This window comes from Doryrhamphus excisus, chromosome 8 (assembly GCF_030265055.1).
Source record: "Doryrhamphus excisus isolate RoL2022-K1 chromosome 8, RoL_Dexc_1.0, whole genome shotgun sequence".
NCBI lineage: Eukaryota > Metazoa > Chordata > Actinopteri > Syngnathiformes > Syngnathidae > Doryrhamphus > Doryrhamphus excisus.
The window spans coordinates 16,532,309-16,553,685 of NC_080473.1; the positions used below are offsets into that span (position 1 = coordinate 16,532,309).

The 21,377-nt window shown below is 44.1% G+C and overlaps 2 protein-coding genes across 3 annotated transcripts; both read left to right on the top strand.

The window, feature by feature from the left end:
- The first annotated feature begins 293 nt into the window (after nt 1-293).
- acsl3a (acyl-CoA synthetase long chain family member 3a) lies at nt 294-17,835 on the top strand. Of its 2 annotated transcripts, none has more exons than XM_058080607.1 (15): nt 294-435; nt 5,066-5,434; nt 7,054-7,231; nt 11,160-11,269; nt 11,383-11,521; nt 11,620-11,773; nt 11,988-12,111; nt 12,431-12,502; nt 13,840-13,979; nt 14,602-14,774; nt 15,709-15,783; nt 15,917-16,105; nt 16,181-16,295; nt 16,402-16,571; nt 16,723-17,835. In XM_058080607.1, exons 2-15 carry the CDS (start codon nt 5,084-5,086, stop codon nt 16,878-16,880), a joined length of 2,148 nt encoding a protein of 715 aa, XP_057936590.1. In that variant the 5' UTR covers nt 294-435; nt 5,066-5,083; the 3' UTR covers nt 16,881-17,835. The 2 variants fall into 2 exon arrangements, with proteins under 2 accessions (XP_057936590.1, XP_057936591.1); XM_058080608.1 differs by having other exon boundaries at nt 11,623-11,773.
- A 250-nt stretch (nt 17,836-18,085) lies between these two features.
- kcne4 (potassium voltage-gated channel, Isk-related family, member 4) lies at nt 18,086-20,537 on the top strand. Its single transcript, XM_058080280.1, has 2 exons — nt 18,086-18,143; nt 19,028-20,537. Exon 2 carries the CDS (start codon nt 19,042-19,044, stop codon nt 19,597-19,599), a length of 558 nt encoding a protein of 185 aa, XP_057936263.1. The 5' UTR covers nt 18,086-18,143; nt 19,028-19,041; the 3' UTR covers nt 19,600-20,537.
- The last annotated feature ends 840 nt before the right edge of the window (nt 20,538-21,377 follow it).

Sequence of the window (21,377 nt, forward strand, 5' to 3'; positions counted from 1 at the left end):
ATGCAACATTGTAGCCCATGTGGAGGATCCATCTGGACCGGTGCCTGTCGATGCACCGACTCCAGCTTCGTCTGCTCCTGGTGCATCTCCCCCAAATCCACCCTTTCTTTACATATGGATACACTGCCACGCGTTACGGAGTATTTGACTTATGTATTAAAACCAGTGTCAATATTTGATCGATGTTTTTGAATAAAATAAACCCTCGTGGCACGATGACCTGGAGTAACCCTTGCATTTCCCGGCCCTCCTTCCCTCCATCCAGGCCGCCCTTCGCACGCGCCACTCCAAGCAGTCCAATCACCGCACGACAAAGCAGCTCTCCCGCCCTTCCATCGCTACCTATTCAACAATACCAAGAATGTCAAAGTGCTTCGTTGGTCCTGCTGCCGACGGGAGAGCCAGGAGGCTTCGGTCGAGCGACAAAGTCGACAGGTGAGTTTGTCCGAGTTCGCCTGCTTTGTTTTGACACAGCCCGGGTACGTCCAAAAACTTCTTATGGCGTCTTGGCTTGGTTTCAAACTTCGGACTCGGTTTTACACAAAAAAACAGCTTCTCTGCGTTTGCATGTAGATATAGTAAGAAAATAAATGTCAAATATAATCCAAAAACACGTTCTCACGTATACAACCGGAATCGCTTCAGATGAGGTGTTGTATTTTGAAAAGAAAAACCGGAAACCAGTGTTTAACTAGTGTTTAACTAGTGTTATCGTTCATTTGTATTTGTCAGTATATGCCTTAGTCCACCCATTATTACTTAGATTTGAAAATTCCAATGCACGGTATGGTATGATATTGTTTATTTTATTTGTGAGTTAAATTAAGGAACATCACGTGGTTTGCACAATTCATTCATTCATTCATTCATTCTTTCATTTTCTACCGCTTTACCTCACGAGGGTCGGGGGGGGGGGTGCTGGAGCCTATCCCAGCTGTCCTGGGTTTGCACAATTCAACACGTCTGTAAAGGATGACGAAGCAGAGTTGATTTAATCCTATACCTTATCGCCATATCTGTACCCATAAGTATTTATCACCATATCTATTAGACATATTTCATTTGGTTACATTTTGTAATTTAAAGTTTATTCATTCTAATTAAGAACAAAAGCAGTGATGGATTGATGCCTTCGGACACATTTTGGGGGAAACAAAACAAAGAAGCTAATATCAGAAAAAAAACTGTCAGTATATACTACGCATGAGATGGCAATAATAAACCATATGTTAATTAACATATGGTTTATTATTATGTTAATTAACACATGGTTTATTATTGCCATCTCTGATTTAGCAGTGTCACATTAAGTCACTGCTAAATCAGTTAAATGAGATACTTTAGTTACCAATGAGTGATTTACACCGAACACTGCTCCATCCTTGGGGTCAACTTGTGTATTACGTTGCCACTAGGACAGGGGTCGGCAACCCAAAATGTTGCAAGAGCCATATTGGACCAAAAAACCAAATATGTCTGGAGCCACGAAGAATTCAAAGCCTGATATAAACCTTCTAATGAAGGCAACACATGCTGTATGTATCTATATTAGCTATATTAGCCTACTACCAGTTAGCCAACTGCTATAAGTTGGCTACAAATACATCCTGATCCTTCATGATGAAATGTTTATTTTCCAAGGCTGTAACACTCGGACTCGAGCAACAAAACACAATAACATCCCAAAGTGTCATTCCAAATATATAATATATAAATAATGACTTTATAAAAACAGCCATTTTGTTACTAAATATGCGCCTATGACAGGATTATGTTCTTACTCGTTTAATGTGACTTCTGTTTTGGGACGTGAATGGTCAGCTTCTCGACATAGGGCATGCAAGATGAATGCAAATGATTGGGTCCAAGAAACGTTGAATCCTCTGTTCTCCTCAGAACGTCCCGCCCTGCTGATGGAAACGTGTGTCGCAGCGATGACGCAAATGTTCCTTGACAGAAATGTTGAACTTGAATATTTACTCAACATGTTTTTACAGCATTGGAAAACGTTAAGAATGTTTGTGTCTTGTTTGTCCTCCTACAGGAACCATATTAAAACTACAAATATATTTCCCTCCCCAATCTTTTTCCATTTTCAAATATTTTTCAAAAGGCTCCAGAGAGCCACTGCATGCGGCTCTAGAGCTGCGGGTTGCCGACCTCCGCACTAGGGCCACCATTTTGATATTTGTCTGCAAGACTTGCTGTGTGGATAAAGATGGACGGTGCACAAAACCTCTCATTCACACAATAAGTAGTATTGTGTCGTAGTAGGAAGTAGTATTCCCTCCCTAACACGCCCCCTCCTATCCTGAGACCATGTCACAATATTGCTCATTAATCCATTAAGAGTGTGCATAAAGCTACCCATTGAACGGCCACATCCTGCAAAATGAGGATTTTTCACTAAGGGCAAGCGATTAGGGTCAAACTTATGTGGTACTGTGGTGCAATTCTGTTTTGTCCCGGTGTTAATGAGCAAGGTATGAAATGGCTTTTGTATGTCTGCACTGCCGCAGGTAATGTATTTCTATGGATGGCTTTGGGTGTCCAAAATGCACACACTTTAGTGTTTATTGATGCTCAAGAGTTTATGAATGGGGTGGGGGGGGGGGGGGGGGGGGGGGTAATCCTCGGAAGGCAGTTCAAGGACGGCTGGGTAGGGAAGAAGATGAATCCCACTGCAAAAGTGCACAAAAGACAGGTGGTCAAGAGGAGTGGCCAAAACCCAAAGAAACAACACCTGAATCATGGACCACGGAGCAGCGGAGCCCCGTACCACCGGCAGCCATATTGGAGGGACATGGAAGTGGCCCCACAATAGAACAAAGCGCAGTTGTAGCACTAGCCTGATGACAAGGCTAAAGGCTAGCCTGTGTATCCAATTCTATCTGTTATCTGTTATTGAAGCTGACTCTAATTACAACAGTGGCTTTTATTGCAAATGTTGATCCCACATTGTAGACAGTCGGAAATTTTTATGGCCGTCTCAACTTGTTGTGTCCTTTCCCCGCGTAGATGTCTGAGTAAATTCAATCTGTGATGACAGCCTGGTAGGCAGCAGTGCTCCATCCAGTGGCCTTGGTGACGTAGTCCTATATGAGCTAGTAGGTGTGGGTTTGATTCCCTTTGGCTAAGCGCTGTCTTATTTATGAACTACCTTAGATGAGCAAAAAACCAAACAGGCAGCTGAAGGATGTTGTGTTAATACAAGGAACTGCTTTTGTTTTAGTCATCTGAAGGAGACAAAAAGGAAAAGTACGAGCTTAGCATCGAATTTCAGTGCACTTTTTGTCAGTGGTGAGTTTTGAGTAACGTGATGGTGCGTCAAAGAAGCAAGAAGAGATTATGATACTGTCGGGTTGGAATGTGTATGTGCCAACTGTTATGGAGATGAGCAAGGAGATACTGTCCCCATATCAGAAAGTAAAAGATCAGATTCTTATTCACAACATGTCAACATGTCTCACCTGCATCTTTGTAACGCCACTAATAGCCAGCATGTTTGCACGTTCATAGGCCCATTTACGTTGATATATGAAGAACCTAGATTTCCCCATTCATGTTCATCAAAAGGTGGTTGAAATACTATGAGCAGCCGTGTTGGTCGAAATTGTAAAATGTATTTTGCAAGTATTCATGTACAGATATGTATAGATGTCAAAGTAAATATGTCAAATATCCTTTGTATGACAGAAGCACTGCTCTTTTTAAGAACTCCTGCAAAAAATGCTTGTCAATGGTCTTCTATGTTTTCAAACAAAACAGCCAATTAGGGAAATAGTATTGGTGTTTTTTCTGTTTTTAAGGACCACAAACAACAGTCCAAGACCCCCCCCCCCCCCCCAAATCAAGGATAACAGATCAAGGATGCTGTTGTTAAGGATCTACTACAAAAATGCTAGTCAAAGATCTTCTATGTGATGGAAGCGTTCTGTTGTTTTTAGGGACTCACTACAAATAAATCTTATTTGGATCCTCTAAAACAAAGGTTCTCCACTGGTTTGGCTGCTTGCCCCACCACCCTGAATGACGAGCAGAGGCCCGAATTGGGGAAATCTTTCAACTGCAACATATCGCATATGTGGGACTATTTGCAACAAGGTGACCTTGTGGCAGCGTAGCAAGTCAATAGCAGACATGAATGCAAGGTGCATTCACGGATTGGGTCATTACGTTTATTTATTTATTTATTTGCAGGCAAAAACCTGTGAGCCACTTTTGGGCCCAGGAGTTGAGAATCGTGTCTTTAAATGACAACAGCACGCCGCTGTTTTTAGGGATCAGCACAAAAATAGTATAGTAGTAAAAATAGTAAAAGGCCTCTGGCAGGAGCTTTTGTACCGTTTTGCAGGAGCTACTGTAAAAACATGCTAGTCAAAGATCCTCCAAGTGACAGTAGTCTGGTGTTTTTAGAAATATGATGCAAAAATCAGTCAGAGTTTTGCCTGAACTTGCTGGCAAATCTGTCATGTAACGGACATGAAAAAGAGGTTTCCTTCTTCATCCTCCAACGTATACCTTCAGTATGAAGCCACATTTAGCTTAAGACGCCTTTCTACCATTCATGTCCCTGGACTGCTTTGACAACTTTAAAAAGGCCATTTGACAACTTTGGCACCTGTGGCAGCCCAACTTGGGTCTCTGTTCAGCACTCTGGCCAGCTCCAATCTATGCCGCGAGACCACAGCCAAAGCCTTCGTGCTGAAGGCGTGTCTGAGAATGTTTCCAGCAGACTAAAGAGCACACGGCCATCATAAAGAACGTCTTTTGCAACCATCACTCCGTCCTGGTGTTTCTCCAGCTTTCTGTGGTGACACCTGATCATGGTATATGCCAGCCTGATAAGAAACTAACTCTTTCCTCTTCTTCTTTTGGCCGAATAGAAAAGCGAGAGTCATTGTGAGGTTTCATTTTCTAATGAGCTAATCTTCAAGGGCTGAGAGGCCGTTCTGAGACTTCCACGTAACGAGCATAAATCCTTAACTGCAAGTTAACTGCATCAAGAATTCACGTTACTGTGATATTAACTCATTATGTTTCTTCTTTCTTCACCATCTGGCAGCTCTGCAGCTTTACCAAGATGAAACTCAAAGAAGACCTGAACCCTGTGCTGCTGCACATCATCCACCTCATTGTGTGCATCTACACCTGCTTCACCTTCCTGCCCTACTACATCTTCACTTTGGTTTCCGGACCAAAAGAGCGGGCCATGAAACTGAAGGCTATCTCAGTGCTGGGACAACCTGAGGGACCTTACAGAGATTTGAAGGCCGCAAAGGAACTGGTGACCTGTCTGCGCCCGGGACTGGACACACTGGCGAAGCTCTTTACAGATACGGCCAGGAGATTCGCGGACAGAGAATGTCTGGGAACGAGGGTGGTGATCAGTGAGGAAGATGAGCAGCAGAGCAACGGCAAGGTGTTCAAGAAGGTACAAATCACATTGAGGAAGGAATATAGAAATATAGAAATGCACCCCAGCCTTCCTGAGTTGAGCAACTTCAGGGTTAATCTGGGTCTCTGTGCTGTGAAGGCATCAGATGGTCAGCCAAACTATTACCCGATGCAACGTGCGGGAAAACAAGTGTAGTGTGAAGCATAATCTGGAAAGCAGACAAAGAACATGGCTACATGTCACAGATAAACTCCTCAGAAAAGCAACAGATGCTGATATCTTCAGTTCTTCACAACACGCAACACACATTCTTTAAATGTTTGTTATGCTCCATTTGTTTTCCTTGGGTATCGAACATGCCAACACATTGTTTCAATGTTTGGAATGCTCCACAAAGTAAGCTGATTTTTGTCTTAAAGACAAAAATTCCTCATAATACTACATGAGTACATGTACTAGTAAATGTTTTGTAGTACAGTGCCTCGGTTTTTCTTATTCATCCGTCAAAAACCAAAAGGTACCAAAATGGAAAAAAAATTCCCGTAGGAGACAATGTAAATCCAAATAATCCAAATCCGTTCCAGACACTCACTTTTGTCTTCATTGAAGACGTTTGTTGGCGAGGACGACAGAGGGAAGACAGGAGGATGAGGAGAAAGTCACATGGTTTGTTCCAGGCTATTTCTTGAATTCAATGAGGTTTCTCACCTTCATCTAAGTGCTGGCAATGTTCTTGGGCCCCATGGTGGGTTATTGTGCAGCCCTACTCGATTGTTCAAATCAGACACTTGTGGTGTAACCTGTTAGTTTGACCTCCACAGACGCAGTACAGGCTAGCAGGCATGTTTTTACAAACACAGTAGACTCATGCACATTTGAAAACTGAGCTTTGGTTGGACTTAAAAGATAAGCTCAAACCAGGGATACACATCCACCAAAATACACAGTTTTACTATTTTGTGTCCTGCCAGTCATAAAAATGTCTAATTGGACACAGACTGAGCAGTTTTGAGGCAGTAACACGTAGAAGACTAATTCCAAGAGCGTGACCACTCTAATCTGTTTAAATCTTCCTGTTGAAACATTTGTGGCTGCATGACAACACACAGGATTTGGCTTCTGGCTATTGTTTGTTGTCCTTACCGCATGTGTAGTCATGAGTACTACAGAATGTGCTGTCAGGTAAAAAATACAAAATAAAGTACCTGAGGGCAGCCACTAGGGGCCAATGTAACCTTAACAACAGGGGTGTCCAAACTTTCCACAGATGTAAAAATGGAGGCTATTTATTATATTATAAGATGCCAAAACCAATCTAGCAAACCACTGATTGTGTGTTAAAGGTGTTAGTATCTATTTTACTGACTAATTTCATTTCCACAATATGTCAAAGGACAATAAAAAAAAGGTTACAGCAGCAGGCTGAAAATGCCCCCAAGGCCTGGTTTGCGTCCCAAAAACATCACGTGAGGGTTAGTGAAGAAATTCCCGACTTGACTGTCCCTTTGTTAACAATCGTCCTGTTAGAAGTTTTCCACTAAAATTCTACATTGAGTACATTTCCCCTTTTGTCATGTGGGGCTACGTACGTACGTTTAGCATCTTACTACATCACATTGGAACCCTAACCTAACCCTAACCCTAACCTCTTGCAGGTGATTCTAGGAGAGTACCAGTGGCTGACCTATGCGGAGACCCTGTCAGCAGCATCCCGGCTCGGCGCTGGTCTGTCATCACTGGGGCAGAGACCAAAGCACAACATAGCTATCTTCTGTGAAACAAGGGCCGAATGGATCATAGCCGCCATGGCCTGCTTCATGCAGGGTTTCCCATGTAAGTACACCCAATGGATGATTCAAATATTCTTTTTATTATGGACTTGCCCAGCATACAAGCCCCATAGACAGCTGCAAAGCAGCAGTCTATGGGGCTTGCATGCTGAGCAAGCCCATCTTGTTATTCTTGTTTCACTATGCTATTGTATAACAATGGCTTCAGCGATCAACAAAAAAACGTCAAGAAAATAGCTGTTATGTCATGCTATGTCCATGCGGGGCCAGGCCAATTCATTATCTTGAATACCATTTGGAAATGATCGGACCAACGCCGGTCGCTTTGCTTTTTTCTTGCTGATGTTCAGCGCTACAATCTTGTTCCTGATGTTGTTTGACAGCTCTTGGCCTTTCCCATGGTGGAGGACGGATTAGAATGAAAGAGACATGACAAGTTGCGTTTAGGAGTATATTCCTAAGAGGTCCCGGACTCATTTATGTGCCTCCGGGGCACTTACCCAGACTCTGGCCTCTCAATCAATTTTACAACCTTTATTTATGTATTTACATATATTTTATTCAACTAGTTAACTTTTGTTCTTGTCCAATTCCCCACTGAATGATATACAAGTGTGTGAGTGTGCATGAGTGTGCATGTGTGCATGTGTGTGTGTGTGTGTGTGTGTGTACTAGGATAACAGAATAAGGTCAATTTGTTCCTTCTCTTTCACTATTACATAAGTGACCAATGTTCCCTTGTTCCCCATAATAATTCCACTTGATTTTTTGATGGAAACCCGCTGTTTCATTTCCGACTTTGGTAACCCTTGCCCTTACACAGTAGTGACGCACAATGGATCATCTGCCCCACCTCCGACCACCAATTGCTAACATCTAAAACTGGAGAACTTCAAAATGTCCACATTTGTTGCACTTTATTTCTTGGGCGTCTTTGGCCTTGTGGATGCAGTATTGCATAACAGGTGGGGTAGTACAATGTTGCCACACGGACACTCCCTTCCACTCATGCGATGAAAATCCCAATCCACCGTTTTTGGCTTCCCAAGCGGATTCCGGCTTTTTATGGATGACTACGGAAATTAAGAAAGATTCACATTGGAGAGGCTGAAATCATAGAATATTTCACTTATTAAATGACACATTTTTTTATGGAATATGAAAATAGTTGTTGATTAATCATCGATTAATTTCCACATAATGTCAAACTGAAAAAATAAAACTGTACACTCTGCTGGAAAAAAAGGAAGCGCCCACTCCCCTGTGGTTGGTCACACTCGCGGGTGCTTAAAAAGACTTTGGTTTATGCCACTAGCTGCGAACGGTATAGGAGTTGATAATAAACGGCCATGAATCTTTTTAAACCTTAACCTACAGCCATATGTGTTGGAACCACAATCCGATCCGTAAGTAGATGCTGGACAGTCCCCAGTTTCTCAAGAAAAGAGGTTACTTCAAGACGTGTCGCAATGGTAAGTAGCTTTAGCGTTCCAACATTTCTACAGCATCGGTAACGTCCAAAGTGTCCACGGATAGGGGTGGAAAACGGCCGGATGCAAGCACTTTTGCTCCATGACTCCACAAAATAAACACTGAAAGGTGTCAGGCTTCAGTAGGTTTGTTGGTTAGTCTAGCTGCATACTGGCCCATGCACATAAAGGTCTTTCTTTCACTGGTCGGGATCCGTGAACCCCAACCACTTGTGCCTCTTGTATACAAATGTGGCTTTCCCGTAAAAGTCACTGCTAGCAAGGCAATCAGAGGAGCGGAGCTTGGAGGAGGGCAGAGAGCTTATCTGGCTTACAGACACAACCATATAAGGAAGTCCGCCCTCTGTGACATCACAAAGGGGCAGTTTTTCCACACCTTTTGAAACCAAGTGTTTTGAGCCATCCCAAACGTCTTTCAGGGTCTTCCAAATGTGCAAACCTCGTGATGTGAAACCTTGGCATGGTTTAACACGACAATATAACATTCTAACTTCATTTGGAGGTTATCATATTAGGTCCCCTTTAAGGATTCAGGACTGTTTCGCTCTTTGATATGTCTTTAGCAAATACTTTTGATTTATTAGCATTACTGGCTGCACTCTAGCTTCCCTAATTCTTTGTAAGCGTCTTTGAAGAACCTCTTATTTCCTGTGAGCACTCCAGATGAAGCTCCATTAAACTGTCAGGCAGAAAATAGGCTACCAGCGCAAGCCCATAAAGCATCTTTAGCCAGCATCTTTATGGCTTGCAAACACAAACACTTCCACCCCAGTGGAAAGAGAAGGAAGAGGCTCGGGGGGCTGGGGGGTGGAAAGGCCGATCGGGGAAGAGACAGCGGGGAGGACAGCCAGGCAAACAAGTGAAGGCTAATGGCATCACAGTCGGGGTGACTGAGTCTACGTGAGCATCTGATGTTGACAAAGGCAGCGAGGAGTCAGCCAAAGCCCCCCCAGTGAACTCAAACATGGTCCGTTTGTGTGTGTTTTTCTTTGCGAGCCTCTTTTTCTTCTCTCCTCCAAATGAGGAAGATCTGCTCATGCTGGTCATTATTTGGGAATGACATTCATGTGCAAATACCAGGGTCTGGATCATATTGTTGCCATTCAGTAAATCATATTTATGAAAGTGACTGATGAAAAGAATCCTTTGGAATCCGGGGTAGCTTTTAGCATTTAGCATTTGAGTGGCTTTTTTATTTCTCACCTCTGTTGCTTTCTTTTTTCCAGTACGGCCTTACGTGTGTGGCTGTACAGTTATTTGGTCTCACAACAATATACATATACATATATATATATATATATATATATATATATATATAGGTACACAAATATACAGTAGTTACTGAGGAGCTAATGGGTAGAGTAGATGGTGAGGAACTACGGCACATGCATTTAGAGTAGTTACTGAGGAACTAGTGGGTAGAGTAGATGGTGAGGAACTACAGCACATGCATTTAGAGTAGTTACTGAGGAACTAGTGAGGAACTACTGAGTAGTGGTTAGGGTTAGGTAGGCTTCTGCAAGGCTTCCACGTGAGAAGTAATGTGACGACCAAAACTATGGTAAACATTATTGATCATAAATCTGACTGGTTTTCCCCATTGAAAGATGAAAGGCACTTTTACGATGAGTGGAAGGAAGCGTCTGTGTGGTTGCATCATCATCCATATTGTCCAATGTTTTTCAGCAAAATAGTATTGGAACGTTGAAGGTGCACGCTATCAGTTATTTAAAAAGTCAGGCAAGCTCAGGCTTTTTATAATTGGTGATTGGCAAGGAAATTGTAATGAGTGCTCCACGAGAAGAAGTCCATTCAGTGGCGTGTATTATTTTCATAATCCATCAACAAACCAACAGAGCAGTCTCATGCGACTGAAAGCACAACCTCCTTGGCAGCGCTAATAATAATATCCCATAATAATCATGGTGCTGCTATGGTCAGTGGGGCTGCTGATTTTTACAAGCAAAGAAATAAAGATAATAAGAAGTAAACAACACGGAGAAAGTACACCGCCAAGCTTTGTATTTAGATCTCACGGTGGGAGGTGTCATGGCCTCACACGCTGTTGCAGAGCCGGAAATATTATTGTCCCTCCATGACGCAAGCCTGTGATGTCACCGAGGCCTGTCCCGTGTCCCAGTGTCGGTGTCGGCCTTCGGACCCAAGGGTATTACGCTGTTCTCTCTCTCTAAGAACGTAACCTTTTCACCTGGGAACCAACTGGCTAATTGACCTCAGGTTTCTTATGTATGCTCTCATAGGTTCTCAAACATCTAAAAGATTAGGTGTGAATGAATTATCAGTAACAGATACGCAGAAAGGGGATGATTCAATAAGCTTAGCTTCTTCCCACTCCTTTTCATACATGTGGAATTGGGCAAAGGTAATCTTGTGACATTTGTTGATGGAACTTGTTAAGCAAAAGCCTGACAGCTTCCCATTCTTCATTTGACGTATGAAACAGCTTGTTGTTTCCTGCAGTGGCGACTTTATACGCAACACTGGGGGGTCAAGCCATCGCTCACGGCCTGAATGAGACGGAAGTTACCCACGTCATCACCAGCAGAGAGCTCCTGGAGACCAGACTCAAGGTTAGAACACAATAGGAAGTCCTTCATGGCGGTGGGACGCCAGATGTAGCGTTCTTATGGTTTCGCTGTATCACGCTGAAGATGGTGATCTAATATTCATGCTAACATGCTAGGCTATTCTGGCTAAAGTTCCAAAGCTGCAGTGCATCATCGTAGTGGACAACACGCCAACCGCGTGGCTCGGCTATCCCCGTGGCGTTAGCATCCACAGCATGGATGCCGTGCAAAAGCTTGGGGTTAGACCAGATAACAGTAAGTATTTAGTTGTATTACTTGATTATTTTCATCATAGAGGTTGGGTAAGTCAACACGCCCACTCAAGTAAAAGTGCTTGTGTTTCTGTTGCAAAGCAGCAAGGACCAACCAATATCAGCCTCTGCCTTCAGACACTGCGGTCATCATGTACACCAGCGGATCTACTGGTCCACCCAAAGGTGCCATCATTTCCCACAGCAACATCATTGCTGGCATCACCGGACTGGCCGAGCGGATACCCAACCTGAGGTACGTAAGCTGCCAGGTGTACTGTATACACAGTACAGTATGTAGATATATGAAGGTATATTTACTTGTCTTCTTTTTCCCCGGATGCCTTGTATTCTTCTGCTGAGATGATTACAAACTATGAATAAAATAAAAATTACAGCTTGGTGGAATAAGTCTTCATCTCATCTCCTCAATACTGAATTCCTTGCGCTAATGGTCAGCATGTTTCCAGCGAGGAAGACACCTACATCGGCTACCTCCCTCTGGCCCATGTCCTGGAGTTGAGTGCAGAGCTGGTGTGCCTTGCTCATGGCTGTAAGATTGGCTATTCTTCACCTCAGACCCTGTCGGACCAGGTACTGTATTTTAGTCATCAGTCATCTCTACACGTCTTAAAAAGAAGATGTGTTCCATCATCTGTCTGTCTGGCTGCCATGGACACAAGTGACTTAGATAGGAGATATCTAAATAAAGGCACTACCACACCTATAATGTTATCTTATACTTCATATGAAAATACATTGTAATTGCAAAGCAGTTTTATAGTTAATACATGCTGTACTAACTACAGAAAATGTCTTTATTTGGTAATTATTAAGATTAAGATACGGGCTACTCTGTAGCATTATGACAACAATGAATGAAATCCATGAATGTTTTTACTTCTCATCATAGTCCACCAAAATCAAGACGGGCAGCAAAGGCGACACCAGCGTCCTGCAGCCCACTCTGATGGCGGCCGTGCCTGTAAGCACTCGCATTTCACTTCTGCTCACGTTTCTACCAACGTTTGTGCCAACGTTTGATACCACTACACACAATCATAGATTCAAGTGGTTGGTGTGCAGGCCACACAGCTAGCAGGCCCAGGTTCAATTCCCCACTCGGCCATCTCTGTGTGGAGTTTGCATGTTCTCCCTGTGCATGCGTGGCTTTTCTCCGGGTACTCCGGTTTCCTCCCACATTCCAAAATTGGCCACTATATGAATGTGTGTGTGTGTGTGAGGGGGGGGGGGGGGCGTTGTCTATATGTGCCCTGTGATTGGCTGGCCACCTGTTGTAGCCCGAAGACAGCTGGGATAGGCTCCAGCATGCCCGTGAAGGGCATAGTGTGGATAAGCGGCATAGAGCGGGGGGGACAGATATGGTGCCAAAGTAGTCTTACTGTATTGGGGGTTGTTCATAGGACATGCTCACTGGTGTTTATTTATCATGTGACTGTTACATTAATACTGTTAGCATGTTAGCATATTCCATAAAGTGTACAATTATTCTTATTCATTATTATTCTTTGTAATTGTCATGATCACGTCTACTATATTGGGTAATATGAGTAGTAAAGGTGAAATTGGGGTTGTTATTTTATGTATAGAGTGCTCTAATTATGTTAACTATTTCCATTGGGAACATATTCCATGTATTGTTGATGAATAAGGAATCCTACTCCATGGAAACTCGGGTCTAGAACTAACTAGCTGTGCTAAACGAGGGATGACTGGGAGGGATGTAATGTAAATCTTAACAGTACATCATTTACTGTATATATATATATATATATATATATATATACACACACTGTATATATACCGTATGCATGGATGTAAAATGATGGCTACACGGGCAAGTTTCAGGCTGAATCCCCACTGGATTCCCTCCGTGTCAGCATCCTCCCAAGCGCCAGCCCCCAACAACCCCCCCCCCCCCTCCCCTCCCCCCATGTCCCAGTGGTGGTAGAGCAAAGGGCAGAGGCCCTCTCGGCGTCTGGAAGCATTCACAGCTGTGAACGGAACGTGAGAAAGCCCCATGCGGTCACCCCCCCCCCCCCCCCCCCCCCATACACTCATGTACACACGCAACCTCACAGACACGCCTACCAATTAGTATGCTGTCACATGACTTGTTGAATCTTGCGCAGACTTCCTCTCCCACCATCATCAGCTTGCACGCCATGTAACACGTATCACCCGTTACTTCTATTAGTTAGGTTTGTACTGCATGACAAAGTACATGAGTATACTGCATGACAAAGTACATGACTTCCCAATGACATCTCTGTGATCTGTTCCTTAACTCTGTGACTTCAGGAGATCATGGATCGTATTTATAAGAACGTGATGGCCAAGGTGGAGGAGATGAACCACTCCCAGAGAACGCTCTTCACCCTGGCCTACAACTACAAACTGGAGCAGATCGGCCAAGGTCACGGTACCCCCCTGTGTGACAGGTACGTCCCGGTCTCTCCAGCAGCACTCTCATACTGGGGTGTCCAAAGGGCAGTCCGGGGACCATTTGCAGCATTTTTTGGCACATTGGAGCAATGGAATTCAATAAAATGATTCTTCCATATTATTTCCTCCTCACTGACCAATAAATGTTGTTCCAACGTTGTATTCCCGTGTTACACGATGCCAACGCATCAAATAAGAAGGTTTGCGTATTTGGAAGTGAGCCCTGGAAGCATGGCTCTGCTGGACTTCCTTACATGGGCTGCAGATTCCCTACACTAAGCAAACGCTGACCTACATTTTGGGATGTCCTCTGGAGCGCTTGGGAGTCTCACCAATCACCACCGAGTGGGCTTGGTGGGAGGAGGCCCTGGAGTGGAGCGTTTGGGGGGGAGGCAGGAAATACAAGAAAATACTATGTGTGGTATGGTATGGTATGGTATGGTATGGTATGGTGTGTAGTTGGTCCACAACTCAATACTAAGTCCTAACAATCAGTGTATCATGGCTCCACCTTAACAAGACATTGTAAATGATATCACTAAATATTGAAATATATATGTATATGATATGTAACTTCTGAGCATATAACTTATTTTCTATTTCTATTCATCAATCCAGACTGGTCTTCAAGAAAGTCCGTTCTCTCCTCGGCGGTCGTGTACGACTGATGTTTTCGGGTGGGGCCCCGCTTTCCGCCGCCACTCAACGCTTTATGAACGTGTGTTTCTGCTGCCCCGTGGGTCAAGGCTACGGCCTGACAGAGACCTGTGGAGCTGGAACCGTTAGCAAAGGTAAGCTAAGCAGAACTGTATTTACAAATATTAGCATATAAATGTCAGAAATGGTTCCTGTATCAAAAGCCAATGCTCAGATGTCATAAATGGTTCCGATATCAAAGCCATCCAATGCTCAGATGTCATAAATGGTTCCGATATCAAAGCCATCCAATGCTCAGATGTCATAAATGGTTCCGATATCAAAGCCATCCAATGCTCAGATGTCATAAATGGTTCCGATATCAAAGCCATCCAATGCTCAGATGTCATAAATGGTTCCGATATCAAAGCCATCCAATGCTCAGATGTCATAAATGGTTCCGATATCAAAGCCATCCAATGCTCAGATGTCATAAATGGTTCCGATATCAAAGCCATCCAATGCTCAGATGTCATAAATGGTTCCGATATCAAAGCCATCCAATGCTCAGAAGCAGGAGGTGCAAGCATGTGCTAAATAGGATCCAAATATTGATTGATCTGTTTCCAAAACAAAAGGTCGGCCCGTATAGCTCATTCTTTATTGGCCCTTGGCATACTGTAAAAATAATCATTATTCATGAGAAATTATGATTTGCTTGGTTACCGATAACAATTAGATTGGTTTCAGCATCTTTCCTCTGTAAATGTACCAATCCCCCCCGCCCCCCTTCGTGATAATGCGTGTGGTCCTGGACACCCCTGCTGGTGCGTCATTCCTTTTTAATGGACTTATTATGAAATGTAACTTTATGATGAAATATGAGTAGCATTTCCCAGAGCAAGAGAAGCCACATGTCAGCCTTCAGCTCTCAGTCTTGGCAACATTCCAGTGGGAGGGGCTTATTGTCGCTAGAGAGCCACAGGGGTCATGTTGCCATGCTACTAAATGTTGCGGCTTCATGCAAGTGCATTTCCTGATTGTACTCTAAGTGTGTGTGTGTGTGTGTGTGTGTGCGTGATGTTGCAGTGTGGGATTACAGCTGTGGGCGAGTCGGAGGGCCGCTAATTTGCTGTGAGATCATGCTTAGAGACTGGCCAGAGGGTGAGTGAGACGATATGGGACAAAACGGACCCCCCCCCCACACACATATTTCATGAATCCATCACATCATCATTTCCAGTAAAAAGTAAATAAGTTGAAAAAAGTTCCAAGCTTTCTTCTCAAACTGTTTTAGGGGGCTACCTCACCACAGACAAGCCGTACCCCCGAGGAGAGATTCTAATCGGTGGTCCCAACGTAACCATGGGATATTATAAGAACCACTTGGAAAACAAAAATTTCATGGTGGATGAAAATGGACAACGCTGGTTCTGTACAGGAGACATTGGAGAGACTCATCCGGATGGATGCCTCAAAATAATAGGTGGGACAACACTTGGGGGGACCATCCATTTCCTGTTGAAGAGAACATGAGCGGATGCCTTCCCCGTATTTGCAGATCGGAGTAAAGACCTGGTGAAACTGCAGACAGGCGAGTATGTCTCCCTGGGAACCGTAGAGGCCATGTTGAAGAATTGCGCCATGGTGGACAGCATCTGTGCCTACGCCAGAAGGTAGGCTGCTTGGCGCGGTCTCGTGAGAAGGTGCATGTGGTCATCATATTGTGTTGGTCAAAAAGGTCAAGTTACTCCTACTTTGCCTTTACTTGCTCTCCTGCAGCAGTGAGAGCTACATGATCGCCTTCGTGGTGCCCAATCAGAAGCAGCTGCAGGCTCTGGCTGACCAATATGGCGTCCGCGGCTCACGGGAGGAGCTTTGTAAGGCCGAGGTCATGGTAGAGCTTGTGCTCAAGGTCATCAAAAACGCTGGCCACAAGGCTTGCCAAGCAGGTACACCGGCCATAGTTACATTTTAGTCTAAATATAACACACGTAGTTGTACAAAGTTGGTAAACAAGCCTTACAGCAGGGATAGGAAGACCTCGCCCCCCTCGTCTGCTCGGACGTGTGCTCACGTTTCACCCTCTTCATTATGTTGTAGACAACCGCCCATCCATTGAGATCCCACGCAAGATCCACCTGAGTCCAGACCCCTGGACCTCCGAGGCTGGACTCGTGACGGATGCATTCAAGCTCAAGCGAAAGGAGCTGGAAATCTACTACAGGGATGAGATCGAGAAGATGTACGGAGGGAAATGACCACAAAGGAGTCCCACAGTCCATACGCAAAAGCTGACTCATATTTACACAAAAACTGATGATGAAACAAGACGGACGGTTTGAGTTTGGTCTTCCATTTGCACTGTTTGGTACTCAGTTCCACTTTGGCCTCATACTTGAATTCATCGCTCAATTCAAGCACAATCATCACTTCATGTACATGAAGATGCCTTCAAGAGCAGGGAGACGCCACTGTTGCTGCCCCCCCCCAGGTGTATGACCTCTGTGGTCAGGGTTTTATTGTGTCAGATGGCAGTTATGAAACACTTGACGCGCTCTGTTGAACTCGAGTAGCACGGCTGAGAGGCTGGGACTGATGCATTTCTCACACGATGGTTTCTACGACTTTTAGATTCTTAGAATATGACAAGATGATCATATTTGGGTCTTTCCTGCGGGTCAGGTGACACTAAGCTCCTTCTGCCCTGAGTGGAATTGTTTTATTGTCCACGTCTGTCAAGTTAGGAACATTCCACAACACGTCGTTGAAGGAAGTACCTTTGTTAGCAGCTAACAAGGAAACAAGATTGATTATCAACACTGTGCTACACACACACACACACACACACACACTCCCGTATACACATCAGTGTGATTTTAAAGAACAGCACAGTTCGAACGAGGCAACACCAGGGGTCGTGTTTTTTCCCAAAAGCAAAGTCCATCGTATGAAAAGTCCAAAGCGTCAGGCATCCAGGACAGGCGGGGAACACTTTGTGTTTTTTTGAGATTCTACTTGTGTTTTCTTGATTTGTCATGGACATTCTTAGTCCATAGTACTGTATCTAATCCAGGGTGAGTAAATAAAAATAAGGTCATTTGCTGCTTCACCGTCCCGTCTAAATGCTGATTTGATATTCTTGTGTCATCTGTATTTATTTGACATTTGCTCTTTTGCTTTGCATCAACCCAGAAATAAAGATTTGGTGTCTGATTGACTGATTGACTGATTGACTATCTTGGCTGCTGATGTCAAGTCAGGAAATATAAACCAAACTAAGATGGTGATGAGGAACTTGATGACTTGTGTAAGATCTTGGTCATAGAAGAACCAGGAACTGGATGGAGGATTCTGCTTCAGCTTATCTTGTCCAGTCCCTTGGTGTTGAAGTCACATGACTAAGAGTTCAGGGGCGGGGTTTGTGTGTATAAATAATGAAGTCCTTGGTGTAGGTCTGAGGTCCAGTAGAACTACATGAGAAGTTGCAGTCAAAAGCTCAGGACGTTTGTCTCCTCACTTTGGTAAGTAGAATATTACCATTTGTAGTTTTTTGTATTTTTCCTTTCATATTCATTAGTTTGCAACACACAGCTTTATGCTTTATGCTTTATGCATAGGTTTTACAAATATTTTGGTAGTAATGTTTTCTGATATGAGAGTCTTGCATTGCAACAAATCATTTCAGCTCACTGAGAGACTTGGAACTTTTGTGTATCAGAAGGAATGGAACATTTTGGTGTATTTTTGGTGTATTCTGTTGATAAAAATATGTACTTTGTAGCCTAATATCTTCCTCTGTATGTTATGCTCGATTATGCTAACAAGGGCTGCACGGCAGACGAGTGGTTAGCATGCAAGCCACACAGCTAGGAGACCAGGGTTCAATTCCCCCCTCGGCCATCTCTGTGTGGAGTTTGCATGTTCTCCCCGTGCATGCGTGGCTTTTCTCCGGGTACTCCGGTCCTCCCCCCCCAACATTCCAAAAACATGCTAGGTTAATTGTCCACTCCAAATTGTCCAAAGGTATGAATGTGAGTGTGAATGGTTGTTTGTCTATATGTGCCCTGGGATTGGCTGGCCAGCAGTCCAGGGTGGACCCCGCCTCTGGCCCCAAGACAGCTGGGATAGGCTCCAGCACGCCTGCATGCGTGAGATAAGCGTGAGAATATCCTAAAATAACCCAATAAAGTAAAAATGATGAATATTTGTACCAACTCAGTAAGTAGTGTGTACCAACAGTAAGAGTCGCCCCCCCCCAGCCTAGAATGAAGTACTTGTCGCCATTCAGCCACCAAATCCAGCAGATGGGGCCGCTTATGTTACTTATCATGATGTATTTTATAATGAATACAGCAGAGTGTGTGATATCCAATGAATGTGACTTTGAAGGTGCATCTCTTCTCAGGCTGCTCTGACAACATGGAGCATCTGGACAACTCCACCCAAAGCTCCACCCAAAGCTCCACCCAAAACTCCACACGCCTCCACCCGAGCGCACAGGTGGCGCAGGGCGGCGGAGGGAAGGCGTACCTGTACGTGTTAATCGTCATCTCCTTCTACGCGGTGTTCCTCTGCGGCATCATGCTGGGCTACTTCCACTCCAAGAGGAAGGAGAGGAGGAGGACCAACATCTTCACGCGCCTGGTGCACGAGGAGGAGCAGCGAGAATGGGGCGCCCTCCCGAAGAAGCACAGTCTGGCCTCGCCCGGGGTGGACGATGTCACGGGAACACGGCCGGTGAGGTTGACCTTGCCGTTCTGCGGTAACCACAGCAACCATCAGCTCCGTCACGAGGGCGTGCTGCCCTCACCGTTGGCGTGCGCTCTGTGCACGGAGCAAAGTAGCGTCAGCTCCCTGTGCTCGTCTGCGGACACGCGATTGGCCATCGAGGAGGAGGAGTCGGACAGCGGCACCGGGGAGGGTCCGGAGGAGACTCTGAAGGGGCCATCAGAGAACAGTGGGGAAGACTCGGGATGAAACACGGGTGATAGAATGCGGCGGCCATTTTGATACTTTCCGTTGTGTTCCAAAAAGGACGTATTTAAAGACGCTTCCCTTTGGTTTGCATTATTATTAGTTATTGATAAGCTGATCAACATTTCTTTTGTTGTCTAGAATGTGCCAATAAAAAACAAGCTGTGGGCCACAAATCACCCATGGGCCGCATTTTGGACACCCCTGGAATAGCGGATGCAGTCTGGATATATTATACTCACATATATTATAAATAAACAATTTAAAAAAACAAAATAAAAAGATAAATAATAAATTAGTCATTTACATAAAAACTACAAAAAAATCAAATATATTAACATAAATAAATTAAAAATTGTCATGTTTCTCTAATATGTCATGCTTGTGTTCAGACTGTACCATTTTATGATCATACTTGGCCAAATGTATCATATCATAATTCCATAAGGGACAAGTAGTACAAGCAGAATTATTCATATCCATTTTTATCTAACACAGCATAATTTTAATAAGATTCAATTGTGTCATACATGCGTTTTAAATACATTCATAATGATGTTTTTGGAATAGTGTACATGAGACGCCATGGAAAATGTTATATCTGCAAAGCGTCAAAGCACTGTAGATATCCTGGAATATCATTGATGGGGGGCCACCATGTTTTTATATACAAACACAACAATATATCACATACCCCCCCACACGCACCCCCTGCTGTGGGCTGATGACTCATCCTGCAGGGCATGCTGGGAAAGGGCTGTTGGAGTGGAACTGTTCAAACAACCTGGGAAACACTTGAATGATTACTGATTATTAGTCATTCCTAGTATGATTATTAATAGCTAATAAGCCAGTCTGGCAGCTGTTGGCGCTTCCTGATCTGCAATCTGCCAATCAGGGATGTACATTTAGATGATCTTTGATGATAATGTCATACGCAGATGACCACTGTACATTTTGGCATTAATGATGCACCAGTTACCATGTAAGGCTTCATTTAAGACGTAGATTGGGGGAAAATAAATGTTGAATAATTGCAGAAAACAATTGCTGGCTTTTTGTTGTAGTACATCAATAGACCGACAGGGGGGAGCCTTGTAGTGGCATTTCACTCGAAGACTTAGACGTCAGATAAGAAGGGGTTATGTTTAGGAGCACGTTATGCCATGCAGATACAAGATACATATATATACATATATATATACATACATATATATATATATTGTTTAAACAGAACATTTTCTGACTCATGATGTGCAGTTGGGGGGGGGGGGGGGGGGGGGGTCAGGAAAATGAGTGTCTATTTAAAGACCAATCAGAATGCGTGGTGACGGCTGATTCCACTCATCCAATCAGTGCTGCTGTCCACTCGGCCGTGGGTTCTTTCTCGGTGTTAAAATGCCCGCCACTACTTTGGCTTCCAGTCCCCCCCACAATGACAAAAACGTACGATGACCTGACGACTACTCAGGTGCTTTTGAACAAGGCACCAAACTCGGGGGTACAACCAATCATGGAAGGGGTTACAAGTGGTGTCTCCTCACTGCAAAAGACAAGTGGCAATCCAAGCTAGAAGATCTTCTCTCTAATTGTGTTTTACTGTCAATTTCTATGAGTTCTCTGAATAGAGGAACCCTGGTAGGTAGGTAGGTAGGTAGGTAGGTAGGTAGGTAGGTAGATAGGTAGGTAGGTAGGTAGGTAGGTAGGTAGGTAGGTAGGTAGGTAGGTAGGTAGGTAGGTAGGTAGGTAGGTAGGTTGGTAGGTAGGCAGGTAGGTAGGTT

Bases quoted from the DNA above. Each gene is read 5' to 3' on its own strand.
- acsl3a (XM_058080607.1), top strand. From the start codon at position 5,084: ATGAAACTCAAAGAAGACCTGAACCCTGTGCTGCTGCACATCATCCAC. The intron at 11,774-11,987 runs GTACGTAAGCTG...GCATGTTTCCAG, and splicing joins GAGCGGATACCCAACCTGAG to CGAGGAAGACACCTACATCG. The intron at 16,296-16,401 runs GTAGGCTGCTTG...GCTCTCCTGCAG, and splicing joins ATCTGTGCCTACGCCAGAAG to CAGTGAGAGCTACATGATCG.
- kcne4 (XM_058080280.1), top strand. From the start codon at position 19,042: ATGGAGCATCTGGACAACTCCACCCAAAGCTCCACCCAAAGCTCCACC.